Source organism: Panulirus ornatus, chromosome 29 (assembly GCF_036320965.1).
Source record: "Panulirus ornatus isolate Po-2019 chromosome 29, ASM3632096v1, whole genome shotgun sequence".
Taxonomy (NCBI): Eukaryota; Metazoa; Arthropoda; class Malacostraca; order Decapoda; family Palinuridae; genus Panulirus; species Panulirus ornatus.
Window position 1 is genome coordinate 3,223,924 of NC_092252.1, and position 23,626 is coordinate 3,247,549.

General features: G+C 40.6%; 1 protein-coding gene across 2 annotated transcripts in view; it reads right to left on the reverse strand.

The window, feature by feature from the left end:
• Positions 1 to 3,385: 3,385 nt before the first annotated feature.
• The window catches only part of LOC139758014 (putative fatty acyl-CoA reductase CG5065), a 67,764-nt gene continuing 47,523 nt past the window's right edge, over positions 3,386 to 23,626 (reverse strand). Inside the window, exons 2-8 of one of the 2 annotated variants that reach the window (XM_071679007.1) lie at positions 14,861 to 14,917; positions 11,897 to 12,061; positions 9,767 to 9,850; positions 8,814 to 9,069; positions 7,830 to 8,028; positions 7,063 to 7,302; positions 3,386 to 6,802 (exon numbers count right to left, since the gene is read on the reverse strand). In XM_071679007.1, coding sequence (XP_071535108.1) covers positions 6,370 to 6,802; positions 7,063 to 7,302; positions 7,830 to 8,028; positions 8,814 to 9,069; positions 9,767 to 9,850; positions 11,897 to 12,061; positions 14,861 to 14,917 — 1,434 coding nt within the window. In that variant the 3' untranslated portion in view covers positions 3,386 to 6,369. The remainder of the gene's footprint in view (positions 6,803 to 7,062; positions 7,303 to 7,829; positions 8,029 to 8,813; positions 9,070 to 9,766; positions 9,851 to 11,896; positions 12,062 to 14,860; positions 14,918 to 23,626) is intronic. The other variant, XM_071679008.1, reaches the window with a different exon arrangement.

Below are 23,626 nucleotides of genomic sequence, written 5' to 3' on the forward strand. Positions count from 1 at the left end.
AGCAGAACACCTGCCTGTCAGCAAGTTGCCAGATGCAGCATTATCCACCTGTTTGTCTGCTGACAATCGTATTTCTCATATATCCCGTAAATGTTTCCATCAGATGCAAATCACTTCTCGGGATTAACAGTATGTATCAATTTTCCACACAAAAAACACAGCCACCTCTGTAAACATGGATAAATCCAGGTATCTTGGAATATTCAGCGGCAAAGTACAGGTTGTTGTTATTGCCATGAAGTGAAAACTAGTCCTGTGTATTCAGAACATTCTAAGGAGTTGATACAAAGGTAACATGATTTTTTAAATTCTAACATTACGACACTCATCAAATCTAAATTTTTCCTTGTGTATGATCCTTGAGATATATTTTACATTGCTCAACATAAACGTGTTTGACTGATAGATATCTATCATTTTCTGATCATCGCGTTCAATCGATACCACTGTGAATCGTTTTCATCAAGATGTTATCTCTTTTCTTGTATTAGCATTAAGTTTGGAATTGGCTTATTTCCCCCATGATTTCCATGTGTGGGTCGCTGAACAGCTCTTGAAGCTAAAGTATGGCACACGTCCTTCATCTTCTCTTTCAAACCGGGTGTTCTACAAAATGGAGTGATATTGGAAGTTAACTAGTAACTCTAGCCACTGTTTAAACTTTTCACCTCTTGGATGTTATTCCCCTGTTCAGGATGGCTGTTCTTTCGCAGTGTTGTCTTTGAGAATTGTAAGCTCCCGAGGAAGATCTATTTTAATATGAATGGGTATCATATGGCTGTGAAAGATGGTAATGTTCGGTAACCTTCATGCACACCCACTTTTATCTCTAGCCACTCATGTAGGACATCTTTTAAGGATTTTTCAGTCTATCTATATCTCAGACGCCTGTTCCGATTGGAACTCCCTCAAAGGGGTGGCCATGGTAACAGTCTTTCCATAACTAAAGAACTCCAGTGCCGCTTGTTAATCTTTAGTGTCTCACCCTTAACTGGCCACTGACAGAGGGCAAGTCTAGCGCAGTGCTTGTAGAGGCTGGGCAAATCACCCAAGATTTGGTATGTTGCAATATGTCCAGCACTCACTCGTATGACCTTTTTGTCTCACACAAGCACTACTTTCATCATGAGCATTTAGAAATCTTCTTTGCCTACCAATGTAAGAATTTATATAAGTCTTCTTCAACTTTACTTGCCTTTTCTATTTCCACACAGTCCCTTCACTATCCTTAAAACTTTCCCCACTACCTGCTTAACTCAACAGTTCAAACACGTTTTCCCCTCCCTAAATCAGCATTATTTTTCATTGTAGTCACTAATCCTTTTAGCATGATCAATCACATTCCTCTCGCTTACCTTGCAAATAATGGTATGAAGACGTGTTCCTCGTTAATTCTCATAATTTTTACTCCTTTTACAATAGAACAAGTGACTGTTGAATAATCAAGTACACAGTAAGCTTCCCATGTTGCCATATACAATGCCACTTCTACTCAGAGGCAACTTTTCCATTTGTGTTCATTAAGCTCTTTTAATTTACTTTATAATGCTTTCATCTTCCTTACACCCTCTCTCCAATTTAATTACCTACATCTCTTATATAACCCATCACTCTTCATTGTGCTCTCTCTCTCTGCACCTCAAACAAACATTCTTTTATTACAAGCCGTATTCTGGTTTTGTTCTGTACATCCTCCCTTTCTTTGAAAACCATCCTACACCCAAATACTTAGCATTTTTCACTTAGCATTTACCCTTCGGATTTCATTCGTCCCACTTGGTTATTCATTTGAATTCATCATATTCACTATCTAATCCCCGTTTCTTTTTATACATTACTGCCACTTTTTTGAATAGATGAAAGTGGCCTTATGTACCGAAATCCATTGTCTGGTTGAAATGTATAACATACCCAAACCAGAATCCCTTATCCATGATATGGTCCCCACAGTTCATTCCATGGTTTCCCTTGACCACTTCATTTGCCCTGGTTCATCCTACTGACAGATCATTATACTCTTGTATGCCAGGTTGTTCTCTCCCTTGCATGCCTCACACCCTTATGCATGTTCAGGCCCTGAATGCTCAAAGCATCTCTTACTCTATCCCTCCACCTCCTCCTTGGTTCACCCTTTTGTTTTTTCACTCCACTTCTGACATGTACATCCTCTTAAGTTATCCTCTCCTCTTCTTACGTTCAAACCATTTCAGCACAGCCTCTTTTCAGCACTCATACAGATTCCTCTTGCTAACCTCTCTCCCTATTCAATCGACCCTCCTCCCACCACATATTGTCCTCAAAGTTTATTTCCATCATATCTACCCTTTTTTCGTTTTTGTCTTTAGAGACAGTAACTTCTCTTTACACGTTCCTCAGTGTGCCTAGGACCTTTGCCTTCCCACCTACCCTAAGGCTCATATCTGACATAATCGTTCCATTCTCTGATACATCCACTCCCAGTTTTCTAAAATACTCCATTTCCTGCAAGTTCTCTCCATTCAAAGTCTTGCTCCAAATAACATGTCACCACCTCAAAACTAATACTCTTGCCCTTATTCACAATTACTCTTGACTTTCTTCTCTCACATACTTTCCCAAAATCAGACCCCATGTTCTGCAGTTTCTCATTTGAATCTTCCACTAGTGCAGTCATCAGTCATCAAACAACTTACAGTATTTCTTTTATCTGGGAAGTTTTACACTTTCATTCCTGAGCTCTTCTGTATCCTCATGTATCCTTTTTTTATTTGGTGAGAATGAGAATAGAAGAGTTCTGTGTGCCGAGTTACCAAGAGAGTGACAGTTTAGATGGTCAGTCAGTCCAGTTATTAAGTGTTTGTATGTCCCAAGGTCAGGTGCCTGAGGACTGGATTCCAGATCCCATACCTGTCACAATTTTACACCAGTCATGGCACCTTATTAGTTTCTTGCCTATACAGTATCCATTTACTGACTTTTTCTAGTTTTCTCCAGAAGGTATGGCATTGGCAAAACTTAGTAATGTTAAACTTTTCACATGACTTTTGCAAATAAAAGCCTCAAGGTCACATATTTGCATACATATTTATGTAATGGTCTTTCATTGTGACTATCACTTTAATTTGAAAAGCTGACTGGACAATGTAAGAAGACTATTTCTCACTCCTCATCCATTACATTCATATGTTCCTATACTGTGTAAATTTGTCAGACAAACATCTATCTACATTCACCTTCCTAAAAATACCAAAAATTCCATCTCACATTCATCATGTATTCTCCTTAGCCTTAAGTCCTTGTACCTTCTGAAAGTGGCTCGAAGAATGCCATTTACATCTGAAGTCCCAAGCATTTGTTTAGGGAATTAATTTACAGGACAATAGGTTTCCTGTAGTAATACAAAACAAATATTTCATATTTATTAAATGAAAATACTATAAATAGAAAAATGTATTGTACATGTGTCACATTTATTAATTTAATACATATGCATCCTTAACTATTATAAAACATACTGTAACTTAATTTACACATGCCAAAACTGTCATATATAACTCAGAACAATAAGAATACAAACAAAATTATCCAGATAGTGCTGGATGCTAAAAGAACAGTTTAATACCATACAATAGTGTTTGATGAAGCGCTGGTGAACACATTATAAGCAACGATCAGTGCTTTGCCATAATTAACAAGTTCTTAAAAGGCACAGGATTATGAATTTTCTGAATCTGTTTCACTTATTGTCTCATAATATGAGAAGGATGACACTCCTTAGAAACAATACAGTAAGGCTGATATTATACAATCAAAATAAATTACAAATGTAATTTAAGCCATGTTGTAAAAGGCATTTACTTTTTCTTTTATAGCAAAACCAAATTAAAACATCTTCACTGACAAAACACACATAGTACAAAGGATGAATGGTTTTCTGGCTAGTGATGAACGTTCTTGAAGAAAAGCTATTAAGCTTTAACAGAAACCCATCCTGTGTCCATGATCTCAGCAAAAGAATAGCAGAATAATGAAGAAATACAGTTCAACATTCCTATGAAGTGACCAACTTTGGTAGAAATGACCCAGTTTTGCAAATAACCAAACCCAAGAGGGAAAACCACGCTTACCCAAAGAAGTAAATCTAGAAAGGTGAACTTGCCCACGAAGGAACACACAACTCCCGTGTCCCTTACATTAGCAAGTCTCCCTTTTCTCAAGGAAGAATGTTCAAATAAAACTAGCCATCAAACATGAAGGGGATGAACATTAATATTAAGTATAGTCAGTCTTTCATGGTTAGGAAAACTTGTAATCTAACAGGAGGTTTTTCATGCACTTATATGTTGATGTATACTTACAATTATATACACACACACACATACACTATATATATATATATATATATATATATACTTAAAATATTATTTACAGCATGAGCTTAATGTGGAAGAAAAGGATGATGATATTGAAGTTTATAACATCAAGCATTATTTTACAGTTTTGTCTTAATACAGAAGACACTATGGTAACCAAAAAGTAGTTTTTCTCAAAAAGCACTTGGCTCCTAAATCAGCTGCATATTTAACAAGTGACTGATTTATAAAAATAAATAGATTTGTAATAAAATACTGCACAAATGAATAATGATTCTGTCATGTGACTGCAATTTGGTGTAAGCAAAAACATTGCCCTAGGATCAAAACAGATCAATATGGAAAAAAAAAATAAAGGTCATTTATGATGCAATGAACTTAACATACGTTTGTCAAGAAATAGAAAAGTATTTCAGAATTTAATGGGCTACAAAAGTTACAAAATCTACACCAACATAATCAAAGAGGTAAATAAATCTGTAATAAAAAATACCTAAGTGGGTGTTACTGGACTCCACTTGCAAGTGGTTACACCACAAAAAAGAAACCACTGGTGAGGCTGTATCATCGTCAATGCACAGAAAGGACTACAGTCTCATCCAGGAACTTATCACTCCAATGGAGTCCATAATTTCCTTGTCCCTACATAGAGGGCACCCTCAAAGCCGTAGGAGCCCCATTAAAGGGGTCCTTGGGTTGTATAACAAGACAAGGGAATTTCTGCTTATGCAAATACAAAACAGAAAACTGTATTCTACCTTAACATTAATGTTATGAGCAAATTACAGACAATAAAAGACAAGGCCTGATGGAAGTGTTACTGTTTGCCAACTCTGAACACCCAGAAAAAATCTATAAGAGCCGGTATACTCAAATTCTAGTACACATTTATTTCCCTGGCAGTTGAAGCCCACCATAACTCATGTCCTACACAGTATAAACAATTGGAGACAAATTCTATTCTAGCAAGACAAATCAAAGAACCTAAGTGTGTTAATTTGATTATTAATTAGAACACTTAAATACTATGTAATTCAGGTTTAATAATTAAATGGGCTTCTAAATCTTTGTAATAAAAAATACTGTCATGACAAAAAATAAAGATAACCTTAACTTACTGGTATTACAGAGAAGTATTTCCTTTTAAAACTCACACTTTCACTGTCACATTACAATTATTATCATTATCATCACAAACATTTATAATATTGCTATACAAGATTACTGTAATAAAAAAATCTACAATATGTAAAATTATAAAATACTGATATGATTAATATTTTTTGGGCAGAAAACTTTCTGTTACAAATACTATATACAAAACGAGGTATTATTTGTATCACTAATACCTAAGATACCATATGCTTGGTATTTTGAGCACTTGTTTACAAGATGTTTCACACACATGGCATCAAAGTGGCCACTCCATGCTCTATATAGGGTACATTAGCAAAGTCCTGCCCAAGATATTATCAATAATTTTCCAAATGCAGTCCTCCAAAAAAGAATGGAGCAAATTGGCTTTTCAAGAACATCATAATTACTTGTTCCTTAAAAAATTGCATCTTAAAGGACAAGCAAAGATTCAAGCTGTTTAACTGCTAAGGACCCACTAATATAGCAAACAAAATGCCCTGTTAGTTGGGGCGCACAGGTAAGGCCTCCCTTAGTGCTTCGGTCAGAGCTCACGAGGTAGATTCTAAAGTCAGTGTGGTGTCTGAGCGAGCTACCGCTTGGATGACATCACCTCGGCCACAACTCCATTCCTAGGAATCTGGTGTGACTATCTCATTTACTTGGCCAAGCCTCTAGGAATATTCCTAAAGTACAGGAGTGGTCATCCACTAGATGTTACCTGTGGAAGCACTCCTTAGGTACAGGTATAGCTGTATCATCACCAAGGCCACTTTCTGAGAACATACCTAGGAAACAGATGTGACTATTTCATCCACTGGCCAGACCTCTGGAAATGTCCTAGATAAATGACTAACTGGTTGCTGCTTACAATATAATAATTTTATGAAACATCAACTTCAACCTCCTCTGCTGCCGCCAAAAATGGGGAGAGGGAAAGAAGTTTTGCAGCACCACTGAAGAATACTGAGTAACAATTTGTGGCAGAGTCAGAAGACAGCAAGCACCAGACACCATACATCACTACTAACTGTACAAGACGGTGGAGGAAGTGCATCCTTTGCATTGTTTTTCTAGCCTGTGGTACATCTTTCAGGTCTTCTTTCATGATGTATTGCTTGCAGCCTTTCTGGTAGGTCTCTATATATTCATCCCAATTCAAAGTATCTATATCAAAGTGGAATATTTCCTTATCAGCAGGAGAGAGGGTATCCCACAGGCACTGAGTCTGTGTATTATGGAAGACCCAGTCACGTAACATGAAGTACTCCAGAGCACCAACAGCTTTGACCATCTTGTTACACAGCTTCACAGCACTGAAACATTGAATCATTACATTTGTTAATATATACTTTTTGAATGTCTTCATATATATGAAAATTATTGGAATATAGAAGTTCTTCAGTATATTAGCTGCAATATACTTTAATTCTTATCATTAACTTGACTAAATGAGAAAAAACAAGCAGGTAAAGTATATTAAAAAGACCAGTGGTGAAGGTATCATAAAAACTAATTGATGATAGTAAATAAAAAGGGAATAATCTAATGTGAAAATAGTAATCACTGAACTTACATTGGTTTTTTACCAAGGATCCTCATTATGGTGTCAACAATGTAGGCTGGAACGATGTTGACAAGAAATACGTGAATCTGATGCATAAATTTGTTGGATTTGGCTGAACCATCTGGATACCATATTGTGGAACTAAAAGGGAAAGACCGCACAGACTTCTCCAGATGCAATGCTAGAGCATCACTTGTCAAGGGTTTTTGTGATCCAGTTGAACAGCAGAAGATTGGCACAGAGTTTGGTCTGAGAACAAAACATAATTTAGTCGTGGAGATTACTGGATACATCAACTAATCCAACTTCATTTAATTTCTGGTAAAAATTCTTTACAATAAACACTTAACTTTGGATATGAATACTGTTAACTTAATGCAAAACTCCAACCATTAGAGTACCTATTCATTTTTGTTATGAAAGTATCAAATACAGGCATGAGTGAGAATATAAAAATGCGAGAATTTTTCCTCGCTCTTCCAACATTTTGCCTTTTAACACTATTATATTGTGCTATGCTACTATAAACTTAACTGCTTGGAATTCTTTATGAAAATAACTCTTTAATATGTTGGACAAGACTTTATAATTCCTCTTAATATCCAAAGGAGAAAAACCTATTTCTCATTCTTATTCCATGACTATCTAAGTTTCTCTCATTATAAATCCTCTATGTAAAACACATTTTGTCAGCTCACCACATCTCTGTATTAGCAGTCATCTTTTCCATTGGTATCTTAAATCACCCCTATATATGTCTTCAAGGTAAAACTAACCTGTATCGTCCAGCAGCTGTGTTCCAGGCAGATACAATCATTAGGTTGATTGGGATGTCGACTGGTATGAAGTCTAATGTAATGCCTGGTTTGATATAGAGGGATCGTAGAACCCCCTTACCCATTCCTACCAGCAGACCAGTGAAGGCAAAAAGGTTATCAACCCATCCAGGTAAGGGCTCACGCCAAGAACCACACACTGGAAAGAAGAAAGATCAAGACATCAAACAAAAACAGGAAATAACCATATCACAATCTGAAAATCTGATGTTAGTATGCTGCAACTGGTATCAGTACATTATACATGACATTTAAGGACCGGATGTGTGCAAATAATGTTTTGTTCCTGATGCTTTAGTAGTTGGTGTGGTGCATTTTTGGACCCTACAGAATGATGCAGGAAATTTAAGTGACTGGAGTAAAATGAATGTACATACTGAAGGTGAACAAAGTGAAAGTTGAATCTGTTGTTAAGGATGCTGGGAAGAGCACTGCAGCCCATGCTAATGAGCAAAGTGAGATTAGAGCTCGGGAGATTACAGATGTATGTAGTAACATGCAAGCATAGCTTTATCCCTAGAAATAGGAGTGAGAATACTTAAAGTTAGGAAAAGAAGGGAGCTGTGCTGGTAGTGAGAAAGGGTAAGGTTGTATTGGGGAAGAGTGTGGTGGCCAGATAGTGACCGGCAGTACTAAGGAAATGTGTGGTGGCCAGGGTGGGATGCTGTGATAAACCTCTACAGGGGCAAGTAAATGAGGCCTCAGAGGTCTGAATTTGCTATTAGTATGGAAGGTGAAAAGGCAGAAAGTATTCTAATAAGCATGAAAATTCGGGTTTCATCCAAGAGACTGGAAAACTGGAGATGTGCTATTGATTTCCAAAGGCCTTATGTACCAGATCTGCCCAGTGGCATTGGCAATGGATGTTATGATGATCGACTGATAGACAAGATATCTCTAAACCATGGCTGTGCATCAACTTACCAATGGATGGCCTGATGATAGATATAGGTAATCTTCCACCATCATTTACCAGGAGATGTTCAGCTAAAGCTTTGGTATATGTATAGGTATTAGGACGTGGAGATACTAAATGAGGAGTCAAAGCTTCTAATAGTTTGTCATCCAACCATTCTGTCAGCTGAATGAGGCGGCCAGGATCCATAGGTGCAGGATACAGCTCCTCATACACTTCTGGCAAGTGGCAGTTGCTATACGCTGTAGAAACGTGCACCATTGACTGCACATAGAAAACAGGATCATTATTTTGTTGACAGATTTATGATCGAGTAAATTGCAATAAATACAAAAACATTTGATCATAACCACTGTATGAATAACCAGGAAGGTGTTCCAAAGGAAACTTGTACAGCCTGCAATGCAGGAAAGCTATAAGGAATGAAGTGAATATTGGTGGAAATATTTTTTTAGATATCAAATGTATCTCAATTATGTTCCATGTCTAGAGATATAATTTTCTAAAAGTCATGGGCCAGGTTAAGTCTTTTTAAAAGGGGCGTAACTCAAAATCCAAACAGCATTTATGGCTCTTACAGCAGTAAATTCTTTAGTTGCTGGAAAACAACTGTACAAATAATCACACAGTGAGGTATGTTTGACCCTGACAGTTTAGAAGTCAAATGCATCTTCACTAGACAAGGCTATGACTCCTGATAGTTGGACAATGTGAACCCTATGTACCAGCTTGGCTTTAAAGGTGGCACAAAAAGACCATACACTATATAGACAAGAGACATACTTTCTTTAAACCATAACTGAATCATATTATGAAACACATTTTTGCTTCTGATTTTAATCCAATGTATCAATAGGTCTTGAATACACTTACATGTAACAATGAATATTTACTAAATAAAATTTTAAATGTTCGAAATTTTTACAGCAATTAAGAAGTACATATGCCTCACACAGCTTACCTCTAGTTTCCTCATCTTTTGCGCTAAGCTTACGACACGCTTAGTACCCAGCATGTTCATATTGACAGCAACACGCATTGGTTCCTGGATGGAGAAAGGTTGCATGATTAGAGGGCTGCAATGTGCTATATGTCAAAATTCTCGTTTTCATAACAACAGTTACATTACTGTTCCATATCTTGACATGCACATTAATAAGGCTTTTCAACCATTAACAATTAAATGTGACCAAAACAAAACTTGTGTGATAGGTCAATGAACCTTTATGCATCTACCATTGTGAACATCTTTAAAATGTTAAATTTTTATTTGCATTTAAAGGTGATGTTGGTTTTTAAGAGCTGACCTGTCCATCTTGGTTACCTGTATGAAAATCTTAATGCCTCAATTTAGTATTTAAGCTAATGCAGCAGGTCAAATGTTGCCTAGCTCAGTGATACAGACCCAAAATGTGCATCAAGATAATGGATACTCACTCTCCTGCCCATGGATTTACTACTATGGGGCTCCCAGAGTGCTAAGGAAGCTGGCCATGTTATGAGTCAAGAATAATGATGTAAGTAAACATTCATAAGGTGAGCATAGAACAAATGTAAGTGTTCAGTATTCTTAACATAAAAGTTGTATTAAGAGGGGTCTTGTGATATATTCAGTCAATGTTTATGATGGTGGAGGGATGAGTTATATCTAGAACAGATATAACAGATGAGAAAGCTCAATTCTTATATGCTTGGGGAGTGTTCTTTCAGATGGGTATATGTCTAGTAGAGTGGTGTTTAGGATTTGCTAGGAAGAGAGGTTATTTAGGGCTTGTTGGGTCATTATGGAGAGTATATGTTTCGTCGATGATGCATTTAAGAGATGGGTATCTGCTGATGCCAGTTACCTAGGGGTTGGTTATGGAATAGTTTGGATGGGAGGGGGTCTAGTGCTGCTGCAAAGAAAAGAATGCCATGCATGTATTGATGAGAGTATACTGGAAATTCAAAATGCTGAATACATTGAAACTCAAAGTCCCAGTTCAAAGAGAGAGTGGATCAACACCTTGGTGCATCACGGAGTAAGGGAAAAAATCAGATTTTTAATTGTTAAAGATCACTGCAGAAATAATGATCATCTACGAATCAGAAAGGAATTTACAATTATTTCTAAATGTACTACTGAAGTTGAACTTTGAACAATGGAATCTAAGTAATATTAATAAAAAAAATATCAGAAGTAATAATTCAACCTCTACAAAATTATTTACTGCTCAGTATTTGTCTTAGACCCTGTCTTGGACTGTAATAAAACAGATTCAGGGTTTCATGTAGTTTTAGCCCATAAAAATAAATCCACTTTAATCTTTATAACTTTGCATTATGACTATAAATACATATTTGTTTTATTACCAATGCAAATTGCTTACGTGATTTGTATTTATGTATTCCATCATTTCATTTACTGTATTTGTAATTGTACATTCTGGTCATAGGATGAGCATATCTGAAAGCTGCAGGATCACCACAGAAGGAATCTAAGGTTGTGAAAAAAAAAATCCAATAGCACTTCTTGTCTTGCATCTGAGGAGACAATTTCAGGGACAGAATTTGTTTAAAAACAGCATTCAAGATAAATCAAGCATTACAATTACTGACCAAGTATAAGTGGTGAAGCTTATGAGGTATGAGAGGAGACAGGAAATTGTGAACTTTTGGAAGAAGCAGGAAAAATGTTTCCTAGATGCCTCTAATTTTTTTTTGAGGTAACCTTTGTTTGCCAGAACAGTATGATGAAATGACCATCCTTGTTCTGAAAACTATCATATTTTTTCCCCATAAGACTCATTGCTTTAGAATTTCTCTCTTCATCCAACAATTTTTGTTAGCCAGTAAAATATCTCTCTCTGTCCAGTACCTTTATGCATCGGTGCAGTATCATAAAACAATCTTTCCTTGGAAAACTCTACTTTCACCAGACAGTCTGTCTCCCAACTTTGCACAGTAGCACCACATGAAACCCTTGGTCCATTCTGCATTACACTCATGAACTTAAAAATTTCTGCCAGAGAATAATACTGTAAGATGGTAGTAGTAATCTTGACTCGGATTCCGGCTGATCATCTTGCTACAGTAACTGTAAATCTCTTACCGTAAAGTTAATGGTAGCAGCAGCATGGAAGACAATTTGTACTTCTTCAGCAAGACGGGCCTCATCTTCATCACTGAGGCCCAGACCCTCCATTGTGATGTCACCTTTCACAGCAAACACTTTCTGGATAACCTCTGGCTGTGATTCTTTGATCCTGTCGAACAACTGCAACAACCACATGCATGTTAAGAATCTAGTAACAAAACAGGCAATAAAAGCATCAGACCCCAAACCAGGTTCAGTACTTTCTAGGTGAATGAAGTTTTTCTCAGGGATTTCTTCCCATTCCCTTTATAAGAGAAAAGTTTCTCTTAAGTATTATATGCAGAAGAATACACAGTGAGACAGAGATGTCAAACTCAAAGCTTTATAAAGATATGAGAAAAGTGCACATTAAGGTTTCCAACAGCTAAGTCCTTATGCACTGATTAAGAGGGAAAGGCTGGGTTCTTTAAAATCATGTTCCTTAATCACCAAAATGCCTTATTCTTTTTATCAAAATTTGATTAATTTTACTCATGTATTTAGAACCATGAACATCAAATCTTCAATATGTATGGGAATATACATAAACAAAGCTTGTGAGGTTCATCTAATATGGATGATTATAGCTGACTGTGTAAGACTGCTGTAAAACTTGAAAATCAATGTGATGCAACTGAGTTTTTCAACATCTTCCAACAAAATAAAATGCAGAAAAAAGAAAGGACAACACATTATAAAGGGTACACAAAGCATCCAGAAAGATACACCAAATTTAAAAGCAAAATCAAACTTACATGCCGTTTATGTATTTACACTATGTTAGCACATCTTTCAGTGATTACCAATCCTGAGGGGCTAGAGATAGCACTTTAGCCAAATCACTGGTTCACTATTAGTCAATATTTATTTACACTAGTAATGTACAGTATATATATAATGATCAGCTTTTGTTACAGACCCTAGCTATCAGAAAACCTGCTGACATGTGCTTCTGATAAAGACAAAGACCCTAATGCATTAAAAGAATGCACACAAATACCCCATGCTCAGTAATTCATAAGGTTGGCAGTGCAACAGTGTTCAAAAGGTGTGATAATTGGAAAATAAAAAGATTCTGACTTTTCAGCCAGGAGTGATTTAATAAATATATAAAACATGAAACAAGACAAGACAATAACACCACAAGCAGAGAAGTTCCTGCCCGCAACCAAAGGCTGTCACGCCACCTTAAAATTGGACCGAATTGCAGATCCCCTCGTCCAAGCTACTACAATTAAACCATCACCCACTCAAAAGCCAACCTATGCTTAGCAATAATGCTGCCAAACATACAATCACCACCACCAACAGTCATCCTGCACAGCAAGCCAAAGAGCCTTTCAACACAGCACTGACTAGAATAATAATCAGCATCTTTTGCTCAACTTTACCAACAACAATATATTCCAGATTTCAGGCACTTAATACTACTAAAACCCAATTCCTTGTTTTGACCATCCCACCTAAAACCCCAACCTTCCAGAACCAATCAAACACTGCCAACTTTCGTTCTATATAAAACATTAAAAAAAGGTACCCTGAGGCTCCTACAGCACCCTTACCAAGCCCCCATTATCACTTCCAGTCTCCCCCTACCACCATTATACTCCCAACCTGTGGCCCCGTACACAACCGTCCCTCCAATCCTCAGCACTTATCACCACAATACTCTTAACCCCATATCACCCCAAAACTCCCAATTTGTGGTATCCATCATTACCCTTCACTTAATTCGTAGCTCCCACTATGACCAAATTCCCAACTTCTGGTCCTCTACCACCAACCAAACATTTAACTTTTGAGCCTCGTCAGCACAAAAGGTTAACCCTGGCAGCTATTGCACCTGTAACTTTCTTTATCCTTGCCAAAAACAAATCTTTGCTAACAAATCTACAACATTTATCAACCATGCTCCTGCCTCCGCCATTCCCACTTTGCCCATCCAATGATCTTTGTCAACCTTCAAAATGTCTGCCTGCTGCACGTTCAGTTCTTGATACCTCAATGCCTCTAACTCAATTCTTCCACCTATTCTTGGTTTCCCCATTTTTCTTGTTTCTCTTACTTCTGACAAGTATACCCTCTACGACATTCCTTACCACACCGTTCAAGCACCCCCTCTTCCCAACCTTTCCTGCCAACAGATGCTCCAGTCTATCTCATCCAACCCTCACCTAAGGTTACTTTCACCTGAACCCCACATACTGTTAACTATCGTGATCCCGTGTCCTAAGCCAACAACCCTAGAACCTCTCCCACTCTCAACCCTAAAGGAACCTCCACCGTGCACATAGCCTACCATTCCCGAGGTAGCAATTAAATGGATAATTTGATCCCTATCCTCAACCCCGAAAAATTCCTGTCACCTTCCACTTTATAACCTTTTATCATGATCATCCCGAACCACTCTCAGATGACTCATGTCTTTTGCTCTCAGATACATCCTAATGTTCGTCCTGTTCCAAGTGTATGATTTCTCCTCCCAGTCCGCACCACCAGTGCCCTTCACAAGCAGCTGCTATAAGGCAGTTCTGCCATCACCATCACCAACACTTCACTCCTTCTGCACCACCTTAGCAAACATCAACCTCTTATCCTCCTCCAACAGTGTTGGTAATGACGCTCCCGCTTGAGTTGGCCACTCGGGTCCACTACAGACTGATAGATCTGGTCAAGGCCAGCGGATAAACGAGCGACATTACACACAAAACTGATAATACTTACGGCATCAATGTCGGATACAAAGACACTTGAAAAAAGTTATGTGCATCATTACAAAATGATTTACATGACTTAAGTGATACAATACAGAGAAGGCAGAGGGTTATGTTATGCTAGGAAGCAAGTAAATCATCTACAGGAGCTATGGCTAACCTACAGTCCATGAAGCTAGAGGGGTGGAGCCAGCCGCCGCGGCGGCCACGCCCCTACACTACTTACCATCGTCTCATTGGTGCGACCCCCGGACAGCGAGGACAGGGAAGCCTCTAGCGGCCCCTACAACGATGATAATCTGGGTTAGCTGGGCATGCACCACCAGGCGGGAATGGGTAGGTAAGCCATCATGTGGCAGGAGGTGGGCGTTCAAATGGGTAGGATTGGGGGGATTGTCTTGCGATCATGGGATTGAGGGTTACGAGAGATTGTGGAGCATGACTTGGTAGGGTCAGGTCAGGAGGCTCAGAAAGCAATGATGGAGTACTGGGTAACACAAATGGGACCGAGGGTTGGGTACGCTAGCACAAGGCTTATGGTTATATATCTTGGGTTAAGGAATGATAAGCAGTCATGGTTAAGACGAAGATGACAAAATGGAGCAACAGGACAAGCAATCACAGTGCAAAAGGCAAATAATCATGGGAATGGGGGGGCACAGACGACTGAGGGCGAGTGGACAGGCACCCATCATGAGATAGGATCACCAGTCATAGGCAAGGAGTCCAAGGGGTACAAAGCAAGTCAAACAGTCAGTGGGGGAGTGGTCAAGCAACCACTCAAAAGGGAAGAATATGGGCGCAGTCCTGGTAAGAGTTGGTGAGAAGGTCGAGGACTAACAGGACAAGAGGAAACACCAGCAATCATGCAGGAGGACTAGCAATTACGGGGCAAAGGGGAAGGGGTGGGTAACAAGCAATCATGCAGACAGGATGGACAAGCACTTATGAGGTGTGAGGATATAGGAAATTACGGGACGGAGGATGGACGGACATTCATGAGGGTAAACGGGTTTAAAGCAGCCTCAAGGAAGGTGGACATGCAGTGAATTAGCATGCCAGTTAATTCACTGGTATTAATAAACACAGTACCAACAAAATGCACTAAACATGGATGAATAACAAATATATATAAACAAGACCTTAATATCACTAATAATTCGAACAAGATCATTCATTTATCCCTTCGAACAGGCTAAGTAAAAAAGAAATGTGGGTGTGAGGTTATGGGTTGAGGTGACGTGGGAGTTGCAGGAATGAGGGGAGGGCTGTTGGGGTAAAGCGGGGAAGGGGCTGCTGGGGTGAGATGTGGTGAGGGCAGCAAGAATGAGGTGAGGAAAGGACTAAAGGAGTGAGGTGAGGGCTGTAGATGCAAGGAAAAGGCTGCAGAGGTGAAGTGACGGAAGAATGCCCAGGAGAGATGAGGGAAGGACTGCAGAGGTTAGTTAAGGGCTGCAGGTAAGGGGCATTAGCAGGCGTGGCACATTAACAAGGTTTTAAAGTACGACATAATCCGCCCTTCTTGTGGGGGAGTGGGTGGGTGAGGGCTTCAAGGCCAGGGTGAGAAGACTGGGACCAGCAGGACGGCTGTGGCACAGTCTATAACCCCAGGGTAAATGAGGCAGCAAGTGGGAAGGACGATGAGTACAACCCACCTTGGCTGTGAGGCCAACACACACCTCTAGAGAAAAGCTCTAGTGATATTAGCCTAAAGGGAAACAGAGTCAATCATACTTTCTTTAAATATATTTTGTTATCCGAGTGCATCTACTTACTACCGACAGACTACCGGTACATCTTAGCTTACATACCATCGGTATATAAAATGTAACACTGCCGCCACATTCACTTAATGAATAAAGAATATACACAGACTTAAATTACAGAAAACATTTTAGATATCTTTAAACACTTTAACCCCTGCTAGTGGAAATCCTGGTAACTAAACTAAGGTTGTGTATGGGTTACGCAGACATACGCTATGGCTCGTAAAAATTTCATTTTGTCGAATCGCCAGAAGTAATTCACTAATGGCACTGACCTATTTTAGCGCAATCAACCAAGCCACAGACCCGACTGACTAAAAACCACTAATTCGTTGACTTAAGACATCAAAGCCTGCTGACGTCACAAACTCGTCGACCAATTAGAACATCAGTCTCGATGTACACTATAACAACTTCATTGACTTATACTAAAGTCACTGACTTACCGAGTAATTATAATGACAAGTAAACTTCGTCAGAGCAACGGCAAAAGGATCACAGACTCCACCCAGAGCTCCGTGTATTCCGCGAGAATTTCAGTGATGGCCCTTATGCATGATATTCTGGTGACTAAAATGCGTTTATCCTCCATGCTTGCTTCCACATTCATGTATGCATTGCATCCCGAATATGTAGTTGCCTGTACTACGTTCAATGGGAAGACTATAGTAATTACACCGAATAAAATAACATATCAGTACAGTTGGACTAAGGAACGCACCAGTAGGAACTGTGAAAGTGAGGCGTGATGAACACCTGGGTGAGGAGGTCGGCACGCGCCATAATCAGCCATCGTAAAGACCGATCATAAAGTAAATGCATTTAAGCACTCAGTCGTGCTTTTTCGGTAGTAGGTTAAGCGTCGGCAAGGATGGAGTATTCGTAAGCCATGTCGCCATAACCTAGGAGTAGGGCAATTCACACACGTACACCTCCTGAACTTACATAAAGCCACTATTTGGGTTCACACAGTCAGCGGAGTGTGTGCTCCTGGGGAGGACGCACGTGAGGCTTCATGAACCTTACCCGTTGGACGAACGGCTACCCTGTAAGTACCAGACATTTCCTGCTACCTCCAGACCTTATACAACTTGACCAATTTATAAAATTTCTAAATCCTACAGCATGCCAGAAAAATGAAGAAAATTTGCCATTTCTTTTCCGTTGCGATGGATGCACGAAGTGACGTACCAAAACACAGGCTAGGCTACCACACAAGATGAATGATAGCGTCTGTTGTGATACTTGTACGGGGAGGAAGACCCGTTATACATGAAGCGCTTCCAAGGAAATATATATCCAACATACTCGCCCATCCTACCGATCATAATTTCAGTGCTTACGGCATCTGCTAAACACGTCACAAATAAGCTTTTAAATGTCTTACCATACTCCCTGGTACACATGGTACCACCGGGTATGGTTTAAGTGGGTATTTACGGTGGGTAATCGCCACACTCACGTGCCTAAAAGCAAATTACAAGGTAATAGCTGCTTAATAAGAGTTCCAGTTAATCACTGCATCAGATCTTTTTTATTCATCTAATAATTAGGTGGTCTACAACGGTAAAACGTGCATTTCATACTTCCCTGTGACCCTACTGCTTGCACGCCCTAGCCTGCCACGCGTTTTTAGAGGTAAAGATCATATTCTGCTTTAGTTATGGGATTTGATAAAAGTTTTTCACTAGACATGTAGATTATGCCCAAGTGCCCTGCTTCATCATATAAATGGCGTTGGGGTTAAGTTTGAGCAAGCACGCTGCTGATGAACGCCCGTAAAGTTTAAGCAAACATTAACGGCCGCTAAGATCCGCCAGCCGTCTGCATCACGCCGCTAAGATCCGCCAGCCGTCTGCATCACGCGGCATAATCCTGATTCCTCAAAAGTGGTCGGGAGGAGGAGATCTGGTCGGGTAGGCCGCGCGGAGGGGGGATCTCTGCCTTATCTGAGAGTGAGAGAGGAAAGTCCTTGAACGTGTGTGTGTGTAGGCAGGACCTTCGGTAATGGCCCATGTTACCCGCGGCCACCACCTGAGCACCTCTGACTCCTCCTCCTCCTCCCCGACAACGCCGCCGCGTCCTTCACCTCGCCGGCAGTTTGCTGTTCAGGAAGTTACCGCAACCCCCATGAACATGGCCGCGTCGAGGTTGAGTTCAAGCGTTACATATGTCTGCATGACAGATGGGGCAGCCAAGCTTACGCGATGCTTAATATCTGATGTAACGAATTCACCGCCGAGAACTCTTACCTTCATGTAAGAAAAAAAAACAAACATTCTATTTCTAACTAAATTCTCACAAAATATCAAATGAACACCATTTTCATTTAGAATCACATCTGAATTTTTCAACTGCAGGACTAACGTTGATGCAAGGTGGAAGCCAGATAAATACCTTAAAAAATCTCTGAGTACGTATGTCCTTCAAAAACTGCTAAAAATGCAAAGCGCATACCAAGGGAGATCTGCACGACGGGAAATGTTAGCAATGAAAGTGGAAGGTAAGTCTGGGTGGCGGGAGGCCAACCATGGGGAGGAATGGGAGGTCAACCATAGAGGAAATAGGAGGTCAACCGTGGAGGGAGTGGGAGGTCAACTGATAGAGCTAAGGTGGGAGGTCAAGCAAGGAGGAGGGTGTCACAGTGTGATGTAAATGGGGGCCACACGTACCAAAAGGTCTGCATCTCGGGTTGGAGATAATTATAATGGAGCAAAGACGTGGGAGGTCAGTACAGAGCCTAAAATGTCGGGGAAGGTTAACATCAAAGAACCCAGGAAGTGAGAGAAGGTCAGTAAAGAGCCGAAAATGTTGGAAAGGTCAACAGAGAACCAAAGATGGTGGAGAATATCTGTAAAGATCAAAAGATGTGGCAGAAGGTCAGTGAATAACAAAAAGATGTAGGAGACGGTCAGCAAAGAGGGAAAAAAAAAATGTGGGAGACGGTCAGCAAAGAACAACAGATTTGGGAGGAGGTCAGCAAAGAACCAAAGATGTAGGTCAGAAAAGAACAAATTGATGTGGGAGACGGTCAGTAAAGAACAAAAAGATGTGGGAGACGGTCAGTAAAGAACAAAAAGATGTGGGGAAACGGTCAGTAAAGAACAAAAAGATGTGGGAGACGGTCACCTAAGAACCAAAGATGTAGGGGAAGGTCAATCAAGAACCTAAGATGAGGGCGGGAAGGTCAGTTAAGAAACCAAAATGTGGAGGAAGGTCAGTAAAGCAGGTGGGAGCACGCGCGACCTGTCCGGCCGACGCGACGTGTTAGACGCACTCATCCCGGAATAGAGCCGGCCGGGCAAAAACAGAAGACCTTGTCCCAGTTATGCAAGGCTGTCCACTGGGCCCTCGACGTCCGCCACCAGGCCAGCCTTGGCCATCACTGACACGACCCGACCTGCATCCAGTTAACTGGCACGACCAAACCAGCACCCAGTTGGCTGGCACGACTAGACCAGAACCTAGCTACCACGACCAAACCAGCACTCACAGCTGGTACGACCAGACCAGCACCCACAATGAGAGGGAGGTACCACATCCACCACAACGACAGAGGTACCACATCCCATCACAACGACAGAGGTACCATACCTCACTACGACGACAGGGGAACAATAACCAATCACAACGACAGAGGTATAATATCTCTACAACAAGGGCACCATATCTTCCCACAACGACACGGGTACTGCTGATCTACAAACATGGCTTACTTGTGTGTGCTCTCTTACCTGACGTTGAACTAACGTCTGTTTTAACTTTGTACCAACATGTGCAGTAGAAACAGACCTTCACGAACGAGGTAGACCAGTGGCTCCAATCTTACTCAACAACCTTAGTAGGTAAAGGATACCGGACGCAAGTCATATGAGCCAATCCAACGGGGTTTCTTGTAATTTGTGAGCAAAAGAGAGAGGATTAAGGTGGGCATGAACGGGTCGGTAAAACAATATCACGTATAATCATTATCTTAGGGTTATCGCAAGTCCAAGCCACGGATAAGGTCTGGCAAGGTTCATAGGAAGGAGGCGAGGCTATTGAAAATCTTTTTCGAATGCTGACTTGAGGGACGGGTTTCAGTTTAGGAAGTTACAAGTGGTTTGCTAGAGGGTTCGCGAGAATGCGGCGATGAAGAAAATCGAAAACAATAGGAAACTAAGAGCGTAAAAGACTCCAGGTGTTCAACACAGGTGCTCAGTCCCCTAGTCTGTTTCCCCCAGTCTGGTCAATGTGTTATATATTTTGACCATGGGAAGCACAGGAACCCTAAACTAAAAGCAGTTCTAGAAATAAATATCTAATAAATCTTAATGAAAACTTTAAGAATTTTCGTACATCATCCTGATTTTCTGCTGAACCTCTTGAAAATCGTATGATGGCTTAACCTTGAGTTGATCTTTCAGTGTCTGATCAAAGGCTAGGTTATCATACGCACGGGTCGTACCACCATGCTCTTCTCAAAGGTTGTGATGCCACGTCGTCAAGGGTCGTTCAATCGTGCTCATGTGTTATACGCTACTGTGCTCAGCGTCAGAGCATCTTGTTTTCTGCGAGTTTTAATCGGATATTACAGACGAAAGCGCCGAGAGAGCAGGCAAATCCATCATCAGACACCCCTAGGGAACAAGGGAGGAAGCCATCCCCAACCATGTACAGGAGTACAAGTTCCCCTAGACTTGGCGGGTACAACATAGGCCCTCAGTACAAGTACCCGTACCAGGTACAGACATCTGAAAAAAAAAAAAATACCGAGAAAAAGAAAGGAAATCCAAATTAAAACCAGATTAGAAAACTTTCTTAACTGATGCACTAAGATTTTTTCCTCCAAGTAAAACCGCTCTGGATCTGGATGCGGCGAGTCATAACGGACACCAAAACTATGTTAAGGTTACTTGTACACCTTGAGGTACTATCATGCGAGGGCCGATGAGGAGGCCTACATACGAACATAAACCTCCTGCGGGCACGAAGGGTGAAGTAAATGCGATGGGTATGTCTACAAGGCGGAGTGTGGGGGACGGTGGTGGATGGGGGAGGTGTAGTGGGGGGAATGATCACAGCGCTTCGTCATGAGTAGGATGCATCACCATGACCAAGCATGTTCGAGTTGCACCGCGCCATGAGGCCTCAGAACAACACGCCATAAAACCCCTCGTCAGTACAAATTTGCGAGAAACTCATTACCATGTCAAGAAGAGAAATTCGCCTCGCTGTGTATGGTCTATCTCAATGGCCGTGGAGTAAGGGAGAACAGAGATGCGTAACGCTGGGTCTCCCAAACGATAATACAATACTGACTGTGGGCTGTAAACTGGTTGGGGATACAAGGCTTTAATTTGCGGCTATAGGGAAGAGTTATGAACCAACTGGACGAGTCCACAGCTATTACAGGCGCCCATAAGTAGAGCTATAGCCTCTAACCCACATTACTATGTTCCTTGACCTGTAAATTTACTTTAAGTCAGAGACAGTTCCTCACATACCTTAAGATAAAAGGCAGGCTTTCACCCGTAATAATGCTTTGCCCTTGATGTTTGAGAAGAATCCTAACTTTGCCCTAGGTACCTGAGTAGTATTATTTTGGCATATACACTTGAAAAGTAGCCCTAACTTTGGTCCAAGTATTTGATACATATCCTAACCTTAGCCAGGATACGCGAGAAATACATATACCTTTGGCCTCGGTACCTCAACAGTATCCTATCTTTTTCTCAGAAACCCTGAAAAGTTTTCCGACTGTCTTATATACTATACTCGAGAAATAAGCCTAACTTTGCCCAGATACTTGAAAGGTAACCTAACGACCACGATACGTGAGAAATATCCTTATTACTAGAATGTATCCTAACTGCCCAAGAGAATTCAGACAGGATGGATACGAAACACGAACTCGCTACTTTTCGAGTAACAAATGTAAGTTCTTGAAGGAAAGCTTCCATATTCAATTATAATTGTGCCAATTTACAGAAGTAAAACCCTACGAAGAACGCATTCCTAAAAGTAACGATCGGAGACTCGCTTACATTGTTTTACTCTACTCACTCTTCTTGGGTTAACTGCTTAAAAGAACTATATATCTATAACAGAATCCATTAACCATGAATTATCTTCACAAGGTAATACCTTACTGGTTTAAAATCTCGAGGCGTTCTACATTCTGTGAACACACTCACGGTCCTCCATGTCATCCAGAGACCTGACCACGGATGTGGCTAGGCTGTATCCGCGTATTTCCCTACCTTACAATCGACCCACCCTTAACTTGCATGCAATCCACGTAGATACAAGTAACGATATCAATTATGCTAGCTACGCACGGTGAAGGGATTGGCCTTCAAGATTAAAGAAAATACCACTATTCTTTTGTCCGGCTACCGAACTAACTTATGATTCATCTTCCTTCGTTAAACCTCATCAGTATTACCAGACTCATCTTTCGTCAAGTAATGCATAGCAAAGACCTCCTTCATTATAATACTTCATCATCGTCTCTTTTCTGCACACAGGGTGAGATTGCATCACTGGGGAAAACTCTACCCTCCGGTGTCACCGTAAGCCTTCGTACAGCAAGATCCTGCTAAAACGTACAGTATCTTTTTGTTTTGTTTTTTGTTGACGGACCGTTAAGTGTAGGTGTATCGTCCTAGAATTATATGGAACACCTAAGGAAAATAATACAAGATTTTCCAACAGGTGATTATACTGACGTTAACAGCCTTAATGACCGCGGCAGTCGATAAGCTTAAAGACCATATAAACAACCAACTTCTACTTGCTTCGGAACCTGCCAGCACAGTGGATGCGATGGCTTTAATGTCACAAGTCCGTGTTATGACACACCAACAGAAGAACTTAATCCCTTTCTCCCGTCGATATGTTCCTTGAGCACGACCCAGGGGTCTAACCGTCGTCTCAAGGGTCGTCCCTTGAGACGACGGTTAGACCCCTGGGTGTGATGCGTGGTGTTCAACTTGACCTGGACCGGGCAGCAGCCTACTCATTCACAGCCAACCCAGCCGCTGATCCTCGCCTTTGGGGATGGTAGATAACTGGCTATCAGGCAGATAAGACATGGACGGTATGTACACAAGGTTGTAAGACTAGGCAACACGAGTGTAGCGCTCTCTCCCCGAAAATGGTAAAATCGCACACAAACACACACTCATACCTCCACAAATAACTCTTGATAACTGGTTTCTCGTCAGGGTCAGGTCAAATGTCAC